This window comes from Halichoerus grypus, chromosome 15, assembly GCF_964656455.1.
Source record: "Halichoerus grypus chromosome 15, mHalGry1.hap1.1, whole genome shotgun sequence".
Taxonomy (NCBI): domain Eukaryota; kingdom Metazoa; phylum Chordata; class Mammalia; order Carnivora; family Phocidae; genus Halichoerus; species Halichoerus grypus.
The window spans coordinates 49,224,300-49,244,131 of record NC_135726.1 but is presented as its reverse complement, the minus strand read 5'-3'; the positions used below and the strand labels follow the sequence as shown (position 1 = coordinate 49,244,131).

The window sequence follows — 19,832 nt, the reverse complement described above, 5'->3', positions numbered from 1 at the left end:
CTTGCAGCCCCTCTCTTTTGTTTGCTGTCTACTTTTTCTAACCTCCCTGGGCCTGTTTTTACCTCTTTGCCTGTTTATCTCCATCTGTGTTTTGTGTCTCTCCTGTCTCTTCACATTTGCATCTTGATTCTTCCTCACTGGGCATCAATTTTCTCACTTGTAAAATGGGGATTATAATAATCTGATCTCTTAGAACTGTAATGAGGAAGACATGCGATAATTATGTGAGATGCTTCGCATAGAACCGGGGCCACACACAGTCCACGCCATACAAGAGAGAGCTCTCTTATAATTATTGTTTTTACTATTTTAATCTCTCTTGGTATCAATGTTTTTCTCTTTGTCTCCATGTGAGTTTCAAGTCTCCTCCCGCTCTGCGTTCCCCTGGCAGACAGCACCCTGGCTTCCCTTTCCGGGGAGGTGGAAAGGGCACACCGAGGCCAGAGCTTCCCCTAAGCCTCCTCCTCCTCATTTCTATTCTAAGCCCCACCTCACGAGACCCAGAACTCTTGCCTGGGGACAAGGCCTGGCTCCAATCCCATAAATAGCCACAAAAAATCTGAAACCTCAAATCCGTCATCCCGGGGCAGGCCAGCGACTCTTGGGAGTCCCCGTCCCTACACCCCGACCTTTCAGGTTCCCAGCTCCCTCCTTCCTCAAGATCCAACCATTCAGATGCTCCTCAGACCCTGAAGTCTAGGTTCCTCTGTCCCTCCTCCCTCAGATCCCCAGCCCCTCCTCCCTCAGGACCACGGAGTCCAGACTTCTCAAGTCCCCATCCTCCCTTAGGACCCAATGATGAGGCCAGCGAGCTGCGCGAGCGGCCGGACCCCACTTCCGGGGCGCTTCTGCCATCCACCACGCCCTCGGCTACCACCCCTTTGCGTTTTTCCAGAGGCGGGCCTGAACTGGGAGCGCTCCTCCGGAGGCTGGCTGTGATAAGCTACCCATCACGTCAGTCACTATCTTCCAGCCAATAGACGCTCCGCCTCCTATCGCCCTGGACCACTTGGGGCACGTTTCCCTGGTAGGCGGAGCCCACGGCCTAAATCGGGCAGCGATAGGCTCTGGAAGACGCCAGTCTCCGCTAGTCTCTGCCAGGCAGCCAATAGGCCGGGCACCTGGGGGTGGGAATCCCGCGGCGCCCCGCAGAGGCTGGAGCGGCTCGGGAGGGAAACGGGTTCTGCGGGTCCAGTCGGTAAGCCCTTTCCAGCACGCCCAGTACTGGGATTCTGGACATAGTTCGGAGGGGAAACGGCGAGGTTTGTTGGGGTTGAAGGCGGAGGGGGCCGCTTAGCCCGGGCGACCGCGCATTTTGCTTTGTTGGGGAAACTGAGTCCCAGACAGTCATGTCTCCATTCCATTCCTCTCAGCCTCAACCTGATTTCTCGGCTGCGCCTACCCGGCCTGCACACCCATCCGTTCAGTCTCTCCTGCCCTCATTCTCTCTCCCACTCGCTGGCTTTCCCATTAGCTTCTGTTGCTACTCACTCGCTCGCTCATCACACACTCAGCCACCTATTACTTAAACGTTTCCCGAGGCTTCCGATGTGCCAGGCCCTGTGCTGGACGACGGTGGTGACCAAGATGAGTCAGGCCTAGGCCCTGCCCTCGAGGATCCCCGGTCAGATCCCGGGGAGGACAGACACGGTGATGGGCAGGGGTGTGCCGAGGTGGGGAGAGTCTCTTTAGGCTTTCCTGGATCAGGAAAGGGTTTCCAGAGGAGGGGACATTGGCGCTGGATCCTGGAGGGGCAGGAGGTGCCAAGCAAAGGAGAAGAGCATGTGAGAGGGTGTTTCAGCACAAGCGAAGAAAGGGAGGCATGCGGGAGTATTACTCTGTGTAGGTGCCCAAGAAGGAGGCCAGTCAGGTCCTTGCGGTGGGGTAACTATAAGGCTGGAAGAGGATGAAGTGGGCAAGGCCAGCCTTGGCAGCTTGGACTTTGTCCTGGGGTGGGGTGGTTGTGGGGAGCCATGGAAGGGTTTAGAGCAGGGGAAGACGAGGTCAGAGCTGGAGACTGGATGCTGCCAGTAGCCCAGAAGGTGGCTTGAGCAGACACCCAGGCAGGAGAAGATGAAGCGTGGATTAGGGTCAGAGACCAAGGGGATAAGGCAGAGAGAGGTTCGGGAGGCAGAAACAATAGAATACGGGGCTTGATGGGCTATGGGATGAGGGGCTGTCCAGGACAAGACCCAGAGTTCTGGCCTGGGCTATAGGGGTACAGGAGCTGTCCCTGAGATGGGGACAGGAAATACGAGCGGGTTGCTGGGTGGATGACTGTTTTGGGAGAGATGAACAAGGGGTCCTATGAGCTCAACAGGGGGAACAAGACCTTCAGGGAGAGTTCTGGGCTATGGCTCCCTCCTCAGCCCTCCATGTCTGGCTGCCCACATCCCATGGCCCTGCAATAGCTCTGGACAAGGTCACCAAGGACCCACCTGCTCCCTGCTGAGGCGTGAGGATAATATTTCCATCCTCATCTCACCCCAACCACTCCCTCCCACCTGAAATCTCCTCGTTTCCTGGTTAGCTTCTTCCCTCTCTGGCTGCTCCTTAGAACCCTCCAGAACTGATTCCCCTTTTACTGCCCACCCCTTTCCTGGGGGCAGTGGCCCTCAGGGCTCTCTCTGTCCTGGTCCTCTGCTCATCCCACCTGTCCACTCTCCCTGGAAAGGTTCTAGTCCCTCAGCTCCAGCCAGAAGTGAGCAACCAGCCTGCTCTCCTGCCCCCTGCTGCCTCCTGGATGCCCCCCTGGATTGCTTCACAGAGACTTTTTGATCTCTCCATGTGCAAAACAGCTCTCAGTAGATGGCCACCCTCCCTGTACACACCAGAGCCTCTTCCCAGTAAAGACACAGCCTCACTGTCCACCTCCTCCTATGGCTAGCCTGAGTGCCATCTTCGTCCCCAACTGCTCTACCCGCAATAAGTCCTCTTCAACGTCAGTTACCCTCATGGCCTCTGCCCCAGCTCAGGCCTTGTCTTCCCTGTCCCCAGCCTCCTCTGCCTCCAGGACTCCAGTCTTGCCCCTTTCAGTCCATCCCCCAGGGTCCCAGCAGGCCCTTTCAGTGCCTTAGCTGATCCTGTCCTTCCCCTGCTCAAAGCCCTTTTGTGGCTCCCACTGCCCTCCAGTTCAGTCCAGATTGTATTCCAGGCCCTTCAGGATCTGCTCTTGCTGACTGCTCCAGGCCCCCCAGGCCACTTCCCACTTTGTACCTGACCTTCTGGCCAGGCAGAGGCTTTGATAACTGTGCAGTGGCTCTCACAACTTTGCATGTTTCTTCTGCCTAGCAGACTCACACTTATCCTTTAAGGTCAAAGTCAGATCACCTCCTCTATGAAGCCCTCCTTGATTACCACAGATGGAACCTGGGGGAACTGTGACATGCTGTGTCTGGGTCTCTCCGCCCATTCTCCCTGAGTCCCTTGAGGGCAGGCCCTGGATAGAAATCATCTCTGCTCCAAACCCAGGGCCTACAAAAGGACAAGACCTCAGAGTCTTGGTTGAGGGACTGAGTGACTGTCACAGCTCAGGAGAGCTTGGGCTTCCAGTATTTGGGGTGATCAGTTTTGTTTCTGGTTTCCTGATATAGTTGCTGCAGCTCTCTGGGGCGTTTGGGTTTTCTTTTCTGGGTTGGTGCTGGGGCTGGGTCTGCAAAGGGGAGTAGCTGAGAACCCAGGGCCATCTGGCACATCACGTGGATTAAGTCTGAAGGGGAGGTGGTCTGTGTTAGTAGGGGCGTCCAATCCCTCCGCACCCAGGAATCCGAGCCCGCAGTCCCCTCGTTCCTCAGGACCCAGAAGTTGGGCTCCCAGCTTTCTACTGCCAGGCTGCTCCGATCCCAGCAGCAGAGTCCGATGCTGCCCCCTGGTGGGCGACACCCGACCCTATTTGCAAGAGGCCAAACTAATTAAATACTTTTATTTACAAAGGAACAAAAACAAACCGTCTTGGCGGGTAGGGCCAGGCCCCCACCCTGCGGCGGTCACAGCAGCAGTAGAAGGCGATGATGGAGTGCAGCTCCAGCTGTCTACGGAGACTGGTTGGCGCGCGCCCCCCGCCCCTCAGGCCAGGGTCTCGGCTTTGGGCCCCCGCCCCTCCCCACCCCGGCCGTCCTCCCACCTTAAGGCACAGCCTGCCCCTCGCGCGCCCGGCCCGACGGAGGGGCTGGAGGGGACCGGGAGCCCCTCGACTCGGGGGGGCGTCCCCGCCGCCTAACCCGGGGCGCATTCACCACGGAGGCCGGCTCAGATGGGAACAAGAGGCCTTTAGTGTCGCCCCCCGCAGCCCCAGCTGCCCGCGCGGCCCGGCTCGGGCCGGGGCTCAGACCGGCGGCGCTGCGGGCGGGGCGGGCTGAGCGAGGATGAGGCGGATGCGCTCCACGCACTGCGCGGCCGCCTGCCGTGTTTCGCGGCACAGCGTCGCCAGGCTCAGGAAGCCGTGCGGCAGGTCCTCCACCACGCGCAGCGTCACGGGCTTGCCCAGGCCGCGCAGCCGCCGCGCGAACATGACCGAGTCGTCCAGCATGGGGTCCAGCGCGCAGGCCTGCGGGACGGCGGGGGTGGGGCACGGGGCAGAGGGACGAGGGGAGGGGCGGGGAGTGGGAGACTGAGCCTCGGCCCTGCATCTCCGCCCCCCCTCGCCCCCCAGACCCACCACCTCTTTCCCCTTCCCGATCGCGAGAGGAAAGAGCAGCGCTCCGGTCCCCGGGCATTCCCTCCTGGTGGCACGCCTCTCCCTTCGGCTGGCAGCCAGGCTACCTTACCACCCACACCCCCAGCCCTCCGCTCTCTCGCTCCCGGGCTCCCTTCCGCAGGTGCCCCTGCCCCTGCCCGCCCCTGCTCCCCCTGCTCCCCGCCCGGCGCACTGTCCCAGTCTGGCGCTCACCACAATGTGCACGGGCGGCAGGCTCTGTAGCATGCTGTCAGACGCCAGCAGCGGCGACATGAAGGGGTTCTTGACGATGGGCGAGGAGCAGAGGGGCATCCGGGTGGTGCCCTGGCTGGAGCGCCTGGGGTGGAAACCCTCAGGGAAGGAGGCGCACACGCCGCCGCCTCTGTCCTTGGTGCTCAGCTCCTCCTGTGCCTTAGCGGCCTCGGGTGCGTCGTCTGGGCCAACCAAGAAGTTGACGTCGGAGGGCGTGGAGGGGCCAAGTGTCTCCGCAGACATTGACAGCTCCGGGGTGTTCGACGTTTCAGAGCTGCCCTTTAGGCTCAGGTCGTGTAGGGTCAGGCTCTTGAGGGAGTCTGTGCCCAGCGGGCCCTCGGGCTGGGCCAGGGCTGCCTCGGACACGCTGCGCCGCATTGACTCTGCAAGAGGAGCAGGGGCAGGTGGCCAGTGGGGCCGCAGCTCAGCCGGGCTCTGTGGGCTGGGTGTGTGTGGCGGGCAGGAGAGGTCGGGGGGAGGGCAGTGGCCTCTGCAGGCGGAGCTGCGTGCTAGGGCTGTGCAGGCCGAGTGTTCCCCCCAGACGCCCGTCCTCAGGGATGCGTGGAGAGCCCCAGGTGCCCCAGGCTGCAGCTCCAAGGGGGAGGTGGGAGGAGTCACGTGGTGGTGGAGGTGGAGGTGTGTGTGCGTGCGTGCGAGCGTGCGGTGACCGGGAGGGTGAAATGCAAGTCAGTTTACCTCGGGGAGCCTCAGTTTCCTCCTCTGTACAAAGAGGGGATAAAAGTAGTCCTTACCTCCTAGGAGTTGGTGAGGACTCGGTGGGAGGAAGCACTGCTGCCCCCGGGAGGTCACACGCTAGCCTCATGTTTTATTACTAGGCCTGGGGCCTTGTTCCAGCCGCCTCCCTGACCCCAGCAGGGGCCCAGCCAACCTGTGAGGGCCACTCAACACAGAGGGTGTCAACAGTGGAATAGTGAGCAGGCCCACGTGAGCAGGCCACGTTCACAGGGAGCTAAAGAGAGTCTTGGGAGCCTATTCGATTCCCAGGGATCCCACACCTGCAGCCACACAGATCTGCTCTCCACATTGCCTTCATGTTCTTTAGTTTTATCCCAAACCTTTGAGTGACCGGACAAGCAAGTGCCCCGCGGAGGCCGAAGACACGCTTCGGGCCGCCTGGAGGGCCCACCTTAGCCTCCGCTCCATTAATCTGACCCGACCTACGCTGCTCACCACTGGGGCCAGGACCCTGCCTTTTGCAGGTATCTTTTCTTTTTCAACTCGTCTATATAAATCCACGAAGGCAAGATGCAAGACGATATGAGAGTAACTGCCTAAGTGCCCCGTGACCCAGAGGGTCACCGGAACGGAACCACTGATGGGAGTCACGGGGCGCACCTGTTAGGGGTGCCAGCATCCGCTAGGAGCACCTACTGGGTGTCGGGTTTGTGCTGGGTGCTTGGCACAAATAGTTGCATGAAGTCCTTACAACAACCTCATGAGGCAGGTCCTCTTACCGTCCTCATTTCACGGAGGAGCAAAGCAAGGCTCACAGATAGGGTACCTGGCCCCCGCCACCCCGTAGGTTGCTCGACTGTGGGCCTCTAGGGGCTGCACCTGTCACCTCTAACCTTTAGGGAAAGCCCCAGTGTTCAATGGTCCACGGTTCAAATCCCTTTTGTTTTTGTGTGTATTTGTATCCATTGGAATATCCTAAAATTTAAAAAGTTCAAGTAAGACACACTCAGTTGGAATAATTTTCTGAATAGGAATGGTATCTGTCTTCTTTTGAACACGCACTATTATTCAGAAAATACTGTTGGCATGTTGGAGATAGAAAATGAGTTGGCTGTACTTCAAAATCATTAAAATGTTAAAAAAAATTGTGGGGAAAAAAACAGATCCCTGGATGTTAGTGATTTTTGGCTGCGTGAGGATCCTGCCACCCGCCCGAGGCTGGGAATCTCTCCCACTGACCGAGGTCTGTGCAGTCAGTCTACTGATCTCTCCGACCCCAGGCTCCTAGGCCAGCCCCCGGAGTGGGGCATTACCCCCATGTGTCTCTGTTAAAAGTCTGGGAAGAATCTAGGAGGGCTGGACTCCCCTCACTCAAATCAAGGGATTTGAGTGGCATTCTTGGGATCAAAAATTGGCACATGTGGCAGGCCTTCTGAGTTATTTCCTGGGGTTCCTTTCTGGGATGGGCTGTTTGGAAGGCTACCCCCTATAGTTCCTAGGAGTTCTGAGATGACCTGGCGGACCAGAAGTCCTGGAAATTCTAGCATGTGGAGCGTCGTGGAAAAGCAAGGCTGTGTGGTAGTCCCCAGGGCTAAATAGGGGGTTAGAGCCAGAAGGTGATCTCTGCTTCCCTGAGCACCCGAGGACACAGCCACTCGCCTCCCCCCAGGACTTTCGGTGTATCCGGCTGTCCCTGCTGTCCACCCCGAGTGGGTGTGTGAGGGGAGGGCTTCACTCACCTGCCGTGGGCACTGAGTTCGTGTGGGACTTGTGCCCACTCAGGTCCAGGAAGGAGTGGAGCCACGAGGAGGCGCCCACGCGGAGGTCTCGGAAGAGCAGGGCTGTGTCCCGCCGCACCAGCCCCATCATGCCCAGTGCCTTCTGGTCCGAGTCCAAGTGCTCCTCTGTCTCTCCACCTGTGGAATATGTGTGGAGGGCTGAGGCCCAGTCTCAACACCTGGAACTTCAGGCCTCTGTGCCCCCGGGGACCCAAGGATATCTGACGGCTTCAGTGGGGACCAGGAGTCTCAGATTTCCCTTCCTGAGCCCCAGGGGACTGGGCGCTGGCCCCCATCCCTGCAGGACTCCAGCACCCAAGCCTTCCCCAGGCGCCCAGCTCTGCGGGTGGCAGCCTCACCAGCATAGGCGCTGACACACTTGGTGAGCACGCTGAGGGGCAGCAGGGGGTCCATGAGGCTCAGAAGGCGGGAGGGCGAGGCGGTAGATTGTAGCATCGTGGCCGGGTAAGCTGCCATGATGCCATCTGGCACCCGCACCCCGTAGGCTGCTGCCCGGAGGGACACGGTGAAGCAGAGGTTCCCGCCTGCGCTGTCCCCTGCGAGGCATATCCGTTCCCCTGTTGAGCCTGGGTTGGAGGGGGCTTGGTCAGCCTGGCAGGGAGGAGCTCAAGCTCTGAGCCAGGAGCCCTGGACTCTCAGAGGTGGGGTATGGGGGCCCCAACCCCGAGGTCTAGCCAACTGCAATTTTAGAGATTGGTAAACTGAGGCAGGGGCTTGGGGGACAGTGGTCGGGGATCAGGCAGACTGAGGATGTGGCGATCAGGAGGCTCTGGGAAGCTTGAGAGGCTGGAGGTCAGAAACAAGGGGGACAGGTGGTGGGAAAGGGGAGACCAGGGCCCATTTCGGGAGGGAGGGGCAGCTGAGGCCTGGAGATGGAAGGGCACAGTTCAGCTGACCATACAAAAGAGCCACATCCCTGTGCCGTGGGGCACGCCGCCACCTTGCCCTGTGCGTCTGGAGAGGTCAGAAGCAGGAGGTCAGAGGAGCTGGAAGAACGGCCTGGAGTGCGGGCCGGGAGGCTGGCAGTGCAGGACAGGGGGTGGAGAAACAGGAGGAGGAGAGAAGAGGTCCTCGGGGATAGAGGGGTGGGGGGATGGGGTGTCAGGGCTAGAGCTGGGGGGCAGGAAGCAGAAGGAGGAAGTGGTTGAGACAGAAGGTCTGGGGAGCAGTGGGGCAGGAGGGGGTGAACAGGTGGCAGAGGGCTGGGCGGGAGGAGATGGCAAGGGAGGCAGGGGGTGCAAGACTGAGGCCTGAGCTCTCTCCCCGCAAGGCACGGGGTGGCGGCAGGACTGGGGAGTGGGTGACAGTGAGGGGCGGGGGCTCACCGAGGAGGGCACAGTGCTCGACAGCCCAGCAGTAAGCGTAGAAGCACTCCTCCAGCGCTCGGGGGAAGGGGGCCTCGGGGGCCAGGGAGTAGTCGATGGAGAGGATGGGGACGCCCAGCTCCTGGGCCCAGCACTTGAGGTAGGGCTCATGGGATTTGGAGGTCTGGGCCACGAAGCCACCGCCATGGATGTGCACCACCAGGGACTGTGAGCGGGGTGCCTGCTGGGGGCGTGGCCGCAGCTCCAGGCTCCAGGGCCCCTCGGACTTCACCAGGCTGCTGAGCGACTCACTGTCCTGGGGAGGGGGTGAGGGAGGAGGATGTGGGTGAGGCTGGGGTGGCCTGCCTGGGCCTCACCCCACCAAAGGGATGTGCTCAGAGAGACAGGACGGGGGGGGGCAGGTGTAAGCAGCGAGAGGTGCGAGGGCCTCTGGGGAGGGGGGCTGTTGGTGCTCCTTGGCTCTGTATTTCCTACCTGTCCTTCACGCAGGTCATAGGAGATGAGCCTGACGAGGACCGGCCCGGGGCCCGAGTGGGCCAGAGGGGGTGAGATGGTGACCGTGAGCTTGGGGTCAGCAGTCAGCGGCATTTCAAAGGCCTCTGGTGGCAGACTGAGCAGGCGGCTTACCCTCACGGTAGCTGATGTCATGTTTGCTAGAGACTGGTGGGAGGGAACAGGAGGGGCGCTGGGAGGAGCTGCTTGCGGCCCCTTGTGCCTCCTCTCCAACCCCCACCCTCTTTACCATCACGCGCTGTCCCAGGCCTGGAGCCCCGCCGAGGCCTGATGTGGCCTGGGATCGGTCTCTGGGCCCCAGTGTGCCCATCCTGTAACATTGGTGGGGCCTTCATGAGGCCCCCTTCTCACCGATAGCACCTCAATCTCGGTGATATTCCAGAAGGCTTTCCAGAAGTGCACATCTAGGTTCTGTACGATCCGCTCAAACTCCACGCCACGCAGCTCTGGGTCGATGGCGAAGCGGCCGCTTGTGAAGAGCGAGCTGGCGGTCACACCTGGGGGTCGGCAGGGGTGTCAGGGGGCCCAGCGGGAGTGGGGGGGTGGAAGGAGGAGGAGGGACAGGAAGGGAGGCGAGGCTGCAGGCAGGGTCTGGCCGGGACTCACCAAGGCCTGTTTCATTGCGCTTGTAGTGCTCCCCGAAGGACACCAGCCCGATGGAGATGGTCTGCAGGAACGGCCGGATGGCGGGCGTGAACTGTGGAGAGACGCCGCTGGGTCACCCGCTGCCCAGGAGGGACTGGAGGCAGGCAGGAGTGAGGGGCAGAGACGGGGTTTGGGGAGAGACGTGGTCATCCCGCAAACATTTAGTGAGCTCCTACTGTGTGCCAGGCACTGCTCTAGGGGACAGGAAGCAAATAAAGGCGTATGTTCGATGTTAAGGAATGCTTCATGACCAATGCTTTGAAAATTTGAAAAAACAGTAGGTAGAGGGGACACAGACTGACGACTGGGGGGTCAGGCTACTTAGATGGGTATCTGGGAGGGTGCTAGAGGAGGAGCGATCCAGAGGAAGCGAGGGAAGGGTGCTCCCTGCAGAGGCCGTGGCAAGTGCAAAGGCTCTGAGGCAGCCTGTGCTTGGCGGGGGTAACCTGTGCGGCTGGAGCAGAGTGAATGAGGGGAGAGGGGTGGCGGCTAAGGCCAGAGAAGCAGAGGGCGCTCATGGAGGGCCTGAGGAATGTGGATGTGTTCTGGACGTGGGTGGAGCCATAGAGGGCTGGGAGTAAGGTGATGCAGGGATTTCCTGAAAGTCAGCGAGGACAGAGATGAGGCCAGGCGGACGGGGACCAGTTCCTGGGCGGCGGGAAGACAGACAGGAGATGATCAGAGACAGACAGGGCCAGAGATCTTGCGGCAGAAAGGCAGCCAAATGGGGAGACAGCATCTGAGGGAGGAGCCGGGCACTAAGAAAAGACAATGGGGAGACAGGATCAGAGAAAAAAAGCCATAGGAAGCTGGGCAAGGGGCCAGCAGGGTTCTTTTGTTCATTCAACAAATACAGGCCTACATCCTACTGTGTGCTAGGTACTAGGCTTGGGGGCAGGGGTCAGGGGCGGGGGGGACCGGGCGCTGAGCTAGAGCCCCATACGGGAGGCTTCTGCCCTGTGGGGGCTGACATTTTACAGGGGATATCGCATAGCAGCTGGGCCCTCAGAGAAGAGCTGTCAGGCATGACTTTGCCCCTGGCCAGGGGCCCAGTGGGCCAGAGAGCACAGCGGTGCCTGGCCATTTTGCCTGGAATGCTGGCTTGGGTGGCCACAGGATCACTCTCCGGGGACTCCAAGGTCGTGGCCGGGACACAGGGAGGAGCCAGTTGGCCCAGCTGGGCTGATCAATATTTGTGGGGGGTCAGCTTAGGTGAAGGGAAGTTCCCAGGAACACCCAGGCTGCTCTGTGGGGAAGCGGGGAAGGAAGGCTGAGAGACTGCCAAGCCCACCTGGGGTGGGGGTGGGGCGGGCCCGGAGAGAATCTGGGGGGCTGCAGAGTCACGCAGCTCCAGATACTCCTGCGGGGGGGTTCCCCGATGTGGCTGGGGCCCGGGGGACCCAGCACTGACCTCACACAGGAGCACGTTGGGCCTCTGCTCTGAGTCCCCAGGACCCCCTCCCCCCTCCCCAATTCTGAGCCCCCAAATTACTTTTGCTCTGAGTCCAAAGGCTCCCAGGCTACTTTCCTCTCGGTGTTAAGGTGAACGGTACCCCCCTGCGGGTGGCTGGGGTGGGGCCACCACCAGGTCTCCCTCATGGTCACCAACTCGGAAGTGCTCCTTGGCCTTCCCCATGGCCGGAAAATCCCGAGTTGAGTGAGAGCTCCAGAGGTGAGCCAGAAAGTCCAGGCCGACCGGGGTCCCGTGGAGCAGCTGTGACCAGAGCCCCTTGAGCCTCTAAAATGGAGCTAGCCCCCTCCCTCCTGCCCATGCCTTCGGGGGGCGGGGTGTGACTAAATGGGGTGTGCTCTTGTAAAGAGGCCTTTGAGAACAGTACTAACCACCCTCCTGAGGGGTCTCAAATGATTTCAGAGGACAGACAGGTCACCGCAAAGAGTGGACAAATCTCTGAGTGTGGGGATCCTGGCGCAAAGAGCTATGCAAGTTAACGATGTCTTACTACACGGTGGAACTGACCCAGGGGCCACAAGTTTGAGACCCCCCCAACCCATGCAGCCGCCTAAGCCCTAGACGGCTTCCCCTTTCTGAATCTACCGTCCCCGGAGTCCAGGGATACCACTGTGGTAATCCTACCATGCTGTCGGGCCAGGTGGGGGGCCACCCAGCACCTTCACGGTGGGTCCGGAGGAGCGGGGTGGGGGGCTCACCTGGAAGCCCAGACAGCGGCCGTAGAAGCAGCCTTTGTGCAGAGTGACGTACTCGTGCAGGAACTCAGCAATGAGCCCCTCGTCGCCCTCGAAGAAGAGCCCCCCGGGCTGGTTGGTGGCCAGCAGGTGCTGGGCATAGTAGGCTAGGGCACGGAGCTGGGTGAGGGCGGCCAGGTAGGCCTCGAGTTCCGCCAGGTTGTGGCTGGTGCGGAAGAAGATGCTCCGGCGGTTGGAGGCCACGTAGCGGGACTTGTGCAGCAGGTGCGCCAGGCAGCAGCGGGCCGTGTGCACCAGGCTGCGGTACCCGTTGGCCGGCGTCTCGGCGTCCAGGTCGAAGAGGTGCGCCACGCTCAGCAGGCGGCCCAGGGCCGGCTCCAGCCCCAGCGCCTGCTCCCGAACCCCCGCGAAGACGCCCGACAGCCGTCGTGCTGTCTCCCCGGGGCCCTGGCTCGAGAAGAAGGCCATGTTGTCTTCCGCCAGAGTCACCAGCGACTGTGTCATCGTGCGCAGGTCCATGCTGTGTGTGAGCCGCGAGGCTGCGGGCGAGCGGGGAGCCCCCATCAGGCAGGGTTGGACCCAAGGGTGGAGTCTAGGGCCCCATCCCCTTCCTTTTTCAGACCCAGGAGTCCAGGCCCCAGACTCCTCTTCTCCGTGCTGTCTCCTACGTGGGACTCTTCTTGGTTTCCTAGCTCCACGCCTCTCCTACAACCCCGGAGTCTATCCACCCCTCTGCTTCCTTCCAGGGACCCAAGAATTCAGGTAGCCATCTCCACTTGGCTCTCCTGGGGCCCAGGATGCTGAGGTTCTCTGAGAGGTGTGGATCCCAACTAGGTCCCCCCTCTCTCAGGACCCAGGGGTTCAGGCCCCCATCTCACCTCCTTCTCAAGGCCCCAGGCGTCACCCACAGGCCCCTTCCCTCCCCCAGTATTTTGGAGAGCTCAGCCCTCAGCCCACCCATTCCCATCTACCTGGTGGTGTCCCAGGATCCTGGTCTCAAGCCCAGTTCTCTTCCGGAACCCAGTTCATAATCCTAGCCTTACTTCAAACTGAGGAGTCAATCCTGCCCCCTCCTGGTCCCTCGGATCTGGCTGTGGAACCCCCTCCAAGCTCCAGCTGCCTCCCTGTTCCTCTGTGGGATCCCCACAAGTCGGTCCCACTGCTCCCCAGCTGGGTCCCCCTGGCCTTCGGGCCTCTCCGCTTGGCTTAGACCGCACGGGCCAGCCCCACTCCCCTGCCTGGAACAGCTGCCTTCATCTCTGCTGTTAGCCTTGAGCTCGCTCTGTGCCACACCCACGCTAAGAACTTTCTCAGTTAGTGCTTGCTCACCCCAAGAACCCGACTGCCTCCATTTACGTTTCAACTGTTAATCGGTAGCGTCCCCATTTTACAGGAGAAACTGAGGCTCAGTGGTGTTCAGTAAGGAGCTGAAGCTTGCATCGAAAGTGGCCGCGCAGAATTCAAACCCAGATCTCTGGGTCCAGAGCCATTACTTAAACGCTCGTCTCCCTCCCAGGGCTCTGGAAGCTGGGTCTCTAGCTATGGCCCTCAAAAACTTGCCCTGGACAAGGCCCGACTCCCCACACTTCAGGGTCCCTGGTGATCTTCCCTCCGGGGTCCTTGCACTGTCACCCAGGCCCTGGACAAGCTACCGTTGTCCCCCCTTGGAGACGGTGCCCTCTGCTCTGGAGACTCCTCTCTCCTGAAGCCCACTCAGGACCTTGCCTGGCTTCTGCCTCATCCCCCAGAAGGTGTCTCCCCTCCCTTCCAGGACCTGGAGTTTTAAAGCGCGCCCCGTTCCTGTCTCTTAGCAGACAGTGCACTCACCCCTCCCAGACCTCTTCTGAGCTCCCCCACGCTGAGCTGCGGGCTGGGCTAGGGCTGAGTGTGGCGAGTGCCAGCAGAAGCCTGGGGCCATAAACCGGCGGGGAGGGGCAGAGCCTGCCCAGGGTGTGGCCACCGGCCCCACCTCCCACCCAGAAAGGCCAGGGAACCCACGTGCTGTAAGCACAGCAGGGAGCCCAACTCCCCGCGCCCTCTGCCGGTCCCGGCCCCCGCTCAAATGCGAGTCCTTGTCCCAGGCTCCTCTGCCTTAGAACCCCGGAGTCCAGGGCCCCAGCGCCTTCCTTGCTTGGGTCCAGGAGTCCAGACACTCAACCCCCTCAATAATTAGAAACTGAGGTACCTAGCTTTCCAAGCCTCTTCTCTCTTAGGAGCCAGGAGTCTTAGCCTCAGTGAGGAACAAAGTGTTTCTTCTCACCCAGCCCGGCTGCCCTCCCTCTCCCCAGGGTGGAGCTCAGAGAGCAAAGGCCCCGTGATCTCAGCTCCCGTCCCTCAGGCTGGCCCTGGTACAGCCGGCCCCAGCTGTTGGGGGGTGGGGGGGAGAGAGGGTAGCCAGCCCTGCCTGTCCCTCCCGAGGGCACAAAAGCCGATTAAGGGTGGTGCCAAGTTCAGCTAGGGGTTCTGAGCCACACACGTCCTACTGTGTGGTGTTCCCATACTGGGCACCTGCCACTTACCCTTCACAGGCCATCCTGCTGTGACTGCCATCCCCGCCTCACATATGGGACACTGAGGCTCCAAGAAACACTTTACCTCTGTTATTCCATGTGCTCCTTACCTGGCCAGCTGTTTCTCACCCTTCAGGCCTTGGCCCTCCCTAACTACTCCTCCCCACCTAAGACCCACACCCCCATCATTACTTTCTGCCATCAGACTTGCGTTTCTTCCTAGATTTTTACACACTTGCAATTAGACACGTTCATTTACAGGTTTGTTGTTTGTCTCCCCCCAGGGACAGAACCAGACTTCACGGAGCTGTGAAGCTGATACGTGTAGAGGTGGAGCTCTTTAGGAAAAAGGATATAAAATCACAAATACAAACTTAGGGACAGGGCTTTGGAAGGGGTCTGCACGAATGAGAGGACCTAAGGTCATTTGCTTGGCTGTAGGTGAATCCTCTGTCTCTCCTCTCTTTTTTTTTTTTTTTCAAGATTTATTTATTTATTTGAGAGAGAGCACGAGCGGGAAGTAAGAGGGAGAGGGAGAGAGAATCTCCATCAGACTCCCTGCTGAGCGGGGAGCCTGATGCGGGGCTTGATCTCATGACCCTGAGATCACGACCTGAGCCGAAACCCAGAGTCAGATACTTAACCAACTGCACCACCTAGGCGTCCCCATTTCTCCTCTTTGATTATCATGCCCTCTCGGGCAGGGGGGTGGCCCCAGGGCTCATCATGGGGTCTGGCACATAATAGGTACTCAGCAAATATTTGAAGACGGAAAGAAAGCGTGAAGAGTCAGAGTGGGGGCAGAAGCAGGTGAATGGGAGCTTGGGAGAGGACCACCCCTCCCCAGGGCAGACAAACAGATGAACAGACAGAGGCCTCTGGAGACAGCACTAAGGCTTGGTGGCCAGGTGAGCCTGGATGGGCGGCGGTGAGGAAGAGGCTGAATCCCAGGCCTTCATGATTCCAGGGCCCTGCTCTTCGCCCTGTTCTAGGCAGCTCCCTGGGGGCTGAGCTGGGTGGAGCTGGGAGGAAGGGATATTGAGGTTGCCCAGAAACTTGCCAAGAATCTCAGGCACAGGGCACTGGGGCAGAGGGAGGCGCCCAAGGCCCATAAGCAACAACTGGGATAGAGGTGGGACCCAGGGGGGTTCTGCTGCCTGGCGCCAGCCCTTTGCCCTAAAGAACCACAGGACAGCCAGACCCAGCCTGGATTCTGGCCCCTGGGGACTGAGCAGGGGTGAGAAGGGAAGCAAGCTCAGGGAGGATGGAGGAGCAACGACCAGCTCTGAGGCCTGGGAGGGGCAAGGGCTTCCGAAGGGGAGAGGCCTGCAGCGCAGATGCGTGCCAGGCACTGTAACTCATTTTGTCCTCTCCATAGCCCAGGGGCTAGGGACCGTCACCACCCCTTTTGGCAGTGGAGAGAAGCGAGATGCCGAGGAAGACGGGGCCGCCCACGGTCACAGGACCTGCTAGGATGGCTCAGCCGGTCTCTGCAGAGTTTCTGCAGTGTGTGTGTGTGGGGGCTCCTTCTCTCCATCAGGTCTCAGCTGCCCGCTTTCTGGGTGGTCAGGTGTGAGTGTCTTGGAGGCTCACACACAGATGTACATATGTATGTGGGTACATGTCATGCCTAGTGTTTGCCTGGCCTATGTCTGTGGGTGGGTGACATTTTTTCCCCAGTCTGTGCGTTTGTACGTTTCTCCGTATGTCTGAGGGCATGTGTGTATGTATGTGAGTGTATCCGTGTCTGTGTTCTTCTTGGCCCGTGAGATTGCACGGGCAGGTGTTTGTGTGTGTATGGACGTATACACTCATTATCTGTGTGCCCCCCGGGTGTGTGTGTGTGTGTGTGTGGCCACTTCTTACTCTCATCCAATGCATCACAAAGTTCTGTCCACTCTGCCTGCCCCCGCAGAAACTTCTGGAATCTGGCCCTTCTCCCACTTCCACTGACCCCTCATCTAGAGGATTGTAATAAATCTTTATGTGTCTCTGATTTTGCCCCCTTCAATGTCTTTTCCACATAGCAGCCAGAGGATTTTTCTAGAACTTCAGTCTGGTCACACACTCCTAACCCTGCAACACCCCCCAGCCTTGCTCTCAGGATAAAGCCCCCAATCCTGGACATGGCCTGCCAAACCAGGTGCTATCTGGCCCCCTGCCCCCCCGAGCCCCCTACTCCTCCCCTCCCTTGCTGAGCTCCCTCTGTGCTGTAATGAGCCACTTCCTTGAGCCTCAAGGTCTCTGCCTGAGCTGTTCCCTTCGCCTCCCTGCCCCCCTTGCCCAGCAGTCAGCACTTGCTCATCCTTGGGTCCAATGTCACCTTCCTGGGAAGCCTCCTCTTACATTTTCCCAGGACTTCCCTCTTGTATTTGCCAGTTTACAATTATATCTGATTTGTGGGATTATTTGATTGATATCTGTGTCCCCAGCTCAAATGTGAGTCTGTCCTCACCACTAAGAGTCCAGGCCTGACACAAGTAAATGCTCAGTGAATGTCTGCTGAACGAATCTGTGAGACTGGAGCTTTCTGGGCCCATAATCAAGGCGGGGTGGGGGGCACAGAGCAGGTTTGAGTTCACACACCCCTGCCCTCACCGGCCAGGTAAGGAAGCCCAGGTGACCTTGCTCCCTCAGAGCCTCAGTGTCAGCATCTCAGAAATGGGGTGATCACAATGACACTAGGTCATCAGTTCCAGGCAAGATCAACCTGATGACTAGGACTGCTCCAGCCAGCCTGGATGTCCTCGGGGCAGGGGCAGGGTCTGATTCACCCTAATGAGGCGTGGCACCAGGGCAGAGCCTCAGGAAATGACAGCTGGATCTCAGAGTTGAGTGGAATGAGCCTTTGTGAGTAGGTGGGCCCTTGGGTTTGTGGGTGGGACTGGCTCAGCCTTGTGCAAGGCACCCGACCCAAGAGGATTCTGACTCCTCACGACAAGCCTAAGGGCAGCACGTTTATTATTATCCCAGTGTTACAGTTTGTACATTCCTTCACTTACTAATTCAATAAATATCTGAGTGCCTCTGTGCCTGGCATCTCAGGCTATGAAAATGTGCGGTAAACAAGGCAGACAGGGGCCCCCTCTTAGGGAACTCACTGCCTAATGGGGAGTGCCAGTAATGAGAACCTCCAGCCCTCAGGCAGGCTTGCTCTGTGCCCGTGTCCACTGGGCTACACTCACTCAAACCTCACAACGGCCCTACGAGTCAGGGAGTCCTATCACTGTGCCCATTTTACAGCTCAGAAAGTTCAGACAGGGATAGAAGCCTGTTGCTCAGTGTACCACGGTTTATGACCCCAGGAACCAGGCCACCAACGCCCACGTTTTTAACTTCGGTCTGTACTGCCGCTGGGCACACTGTCCTGCTCGTGAGGCTGTGTCTGGTAGTATGGCAGTGAATGCCCTCAGGTCCCAGCCTGAGCTCCGAGCCTGTCTGAGTCTGCACGTCTGCATGTGTGCGTGTGTGCGAGCGTGCGCGTGCTTGTGTGTAGCCAACTCCAGTTCTGTCTTTGGCGAATGATGTTGCCTAAGGCAGAGAGAACAATGGGCTTGGGGTCTCTAGGGCCTGGGGGCTACATCAGTTTCTTCACAGGAAGGAACTTCCCATAGGTCCTCACTTGGCTTCACAAATACTCATCACCTAGCAAGAACTTAATGTGTGGTCCTGCCTGGGGCTTGCAACACCTCTGGTGGTCTGTCAGTCTTTCTCCAGCTTGCTGAGATCTGTAAATAATGTGACACCTTAGAAACCCAGTTGACAGCCCTCCCTTCTTTGTGCCAGGGAGGTTGTGGTGGTCTGAAGCCTATCCAGGGCTTCCTAGTCCTAAAAAGGGGGGGGGGGGGTCAGGAAGTTAGGCCCCAGTGGTGCTGGGCTGAAGCAGGGGGGCTGACAAGGAACCGGAGGCACGGATTGAATGAAGGATGGGAGGATGGACTGTTTTGAGCCATACTGGCCCTGGGGCACTTCCCACTACGAGGCACCCCTTCCTCCTACCTTTTCCTGACAGTGAATGCCCTCGAAACTTCCTCTTTGCGCAACAGCTTCTAAACCTCTCCATTATCCTCTCATGAGTGCTGGGGCCCTGAAAACCGGCGCTTGAACCATTTCCCTGGTAGGAAACACTGAAGCCAGGAATTGCCCCACGGTCACACAGCGAGTACGGAGCCGGACCGGGAACCCTAGTCTTGGAGACTCGCATTCTGACACTCTTCCCAAGTCGCTACTGGGGCGTCCGGTAGTCTCTATGCTGAGGGTAATATTCCACTCTCACATCACCCATTCTCACAATGGATCATCCCCGCATCCCCTCGCAGGGCGGCAGTGGGCCAGCCCACGGGCTCCCCCACTCCTCGGGGCAGTGGGTCCGTCCACTCAGTCCCCAGTTCCCCGCAGGATGTCGAAGGTTCCTTCCGTTCTACTGCCGGCCCCCGCGCGCTCACCTTTGGTTTTGTTTTTTCGCCACCGCCGGCGGCTACGAGTCTTGGACCCCTCTTTGGCCCTCTTCGAGCCCAGGGCCCCATCGGCCCTGGCTGCCCCGCTTTCCCAGCCAGACTCCATCAATTCTCCGCGGTCCCCACGCGGGGGCCGATTCCAGCCGCCAGGCCCCGCCGGGAGAGCCAATCCTCGCCGCACACCACCACCGGGCCCCCATACCACCCAATCCTGGGCTTGCTCCTCTCTGGGTCCCGCCCTCTGACCAATCCGGGCCTCACTTCACTGCCGGGTCCCGCCCTCAAACCCAGGGGGCCTAAAGCCTGGCCCCGCCCCCTCGCACACTTTAAAGGGCCCGTGACCAACGAAAATGCAGCCCCGGAGGCGGTGAGAAGTGTCCTTCGGGCAGGACTAGTGGGGAGTCCCGCGGGGGTCACCCCAGAAGGGAAGCCTCGATCTTCTCACATGCGGGCTCTCAGCCTTGCTTTCCCACTCACCTTCCCAAGTAGGGATCCCCTAGAACGCGACCCGGCCCGCCTGCTGGAAGGGTAAAGCGGGGCGCCTCTGAGCCTCCGCCTCGGGGGGGGCGGGGCGGGGTGGGCCAGGTCCACCGGCAATTCAAAGCCGGGGCGGGGCGACAGCACTGGAGGCGTGGCTCTGCCTGCGAGCCGTTGGGGAAGGAAGCCCCGCCTTCTTCCTGCCTTATTTGTCCTATTGCTGTCTTTCTCGGGATTCTTTTCTCTGCCTTCTCCCTCTCCCAGAGAATGGAAGGGCGGGGGAAGGAGAATGCTCGGCGCCTGCGCGCTAGCCCGAA

At 59.7% G+C, this 19,832-nt stretch overlaps 1 protein-coding gene and 1 long non-coding RNA gene across 10 annotated transcripts; one reads left to right on the top strand and one right to left on the bottom strand.

The window, feature by feature from the left end:
* Positions 1 to 1,115: 1,115 nt before the first annotated feature.
* LOC118542832 (uncharacterized) lies at positions 1,116 to 10,141 on the top strand. Of its 3 annotated transcripts, none has more exons than XR_013444278.1 (4): positions 1,116 to 1,198; positions 6,011 to 6,147; positions 7,406 to 7,783; positions 9,893 to 10,141. It is a non-coding gene; the product is annotated as an uncharacterized LOC118542832 (long non-coding RNA). The 3 variants fall into 3 exon arrangements; XR_013444277.1 differs by having other exon boundaries at positions 1,134 to 1,198; positions 5,991 to 6,147; XR_013444276.1 differs by lacking the exon at positions 1,116 to 1,198 and having other exon boundaries at positions 5,308 to 6,147.
* LIPE (lipase E, hormone sensitive type) lies at positions 3,909 to 19,182 on the bottom strand. 7 transcript variants are annotated; one of them, XM_036103332.2, is made up of 11 exons: positions 19,027 to 19,182; positions 12,075 to 12,610; positions 9,867 to 9,957; positions 9,612 to 9,757; positions 9,222 to 9,407; positions 8,748 to 9,042; positions 7,761 to 7,988; positions 7,363 to 7,539; positions 5,624 to 5,647; positions 4,889 to 5,310; positions 3,909 to 4,546 (listed from the first exon to the last, which is right to left on the bottom strand). In XM_036103332.2, exons 1-11 carry the CDS (start codon positions 19,142 to 19,144, stop codon positions 4,325 to 4,327), a joined length of 2,445 nt encoding a protein of 814 aa, XP_035959225.1. In that variant the 5' UTR covers positions 19,145 to 19,182; the 3' UTR covers positions 3,909 to 4,324. The 7 variants fall into 7 exon arrangements, with proteins under 7 accessions (XP_035959225.1, XP_035959230.1, XP_035959228.1 ...); XM_036103337.2 differs by lacking the exon at positions 19,027 to 19,182 and adding an exon at positions 14,257 to 14,358; XM_036103335.2 differs by lacking the exon at positions 19,027 to 19,182 and adding an exon at positions 13,899 to 14,030.
* Positions 19,183 to 19,832: the final 650 nt, after the last annotated feature.

Bases quoted from the DNA above. Each gene is read 5' to 3' on its own strand.
- LIPE (XM_036103332.2), bottom strand. From the start codon at position 19,144: ATGGAGTCTGGCTGGGAAAGCGGGGCAGCCAGGGCCGATGGGGCCCTG. The intron at 9,758-9,866 runs GTGAGTCCCGGC...GCCGACCCCCAG, and splicing joins GCGCAATGAAACAGGCCTTG to GTGTGACCGCCAGCTCGCTC. The intron at 7,989-8,747 runs GTGAGCCCCCGC...CCTCCAACCCAG, and splicing joins CGAGCACTGTGCCCTCCTCG to GCTCAACAGGGGAACGGATA.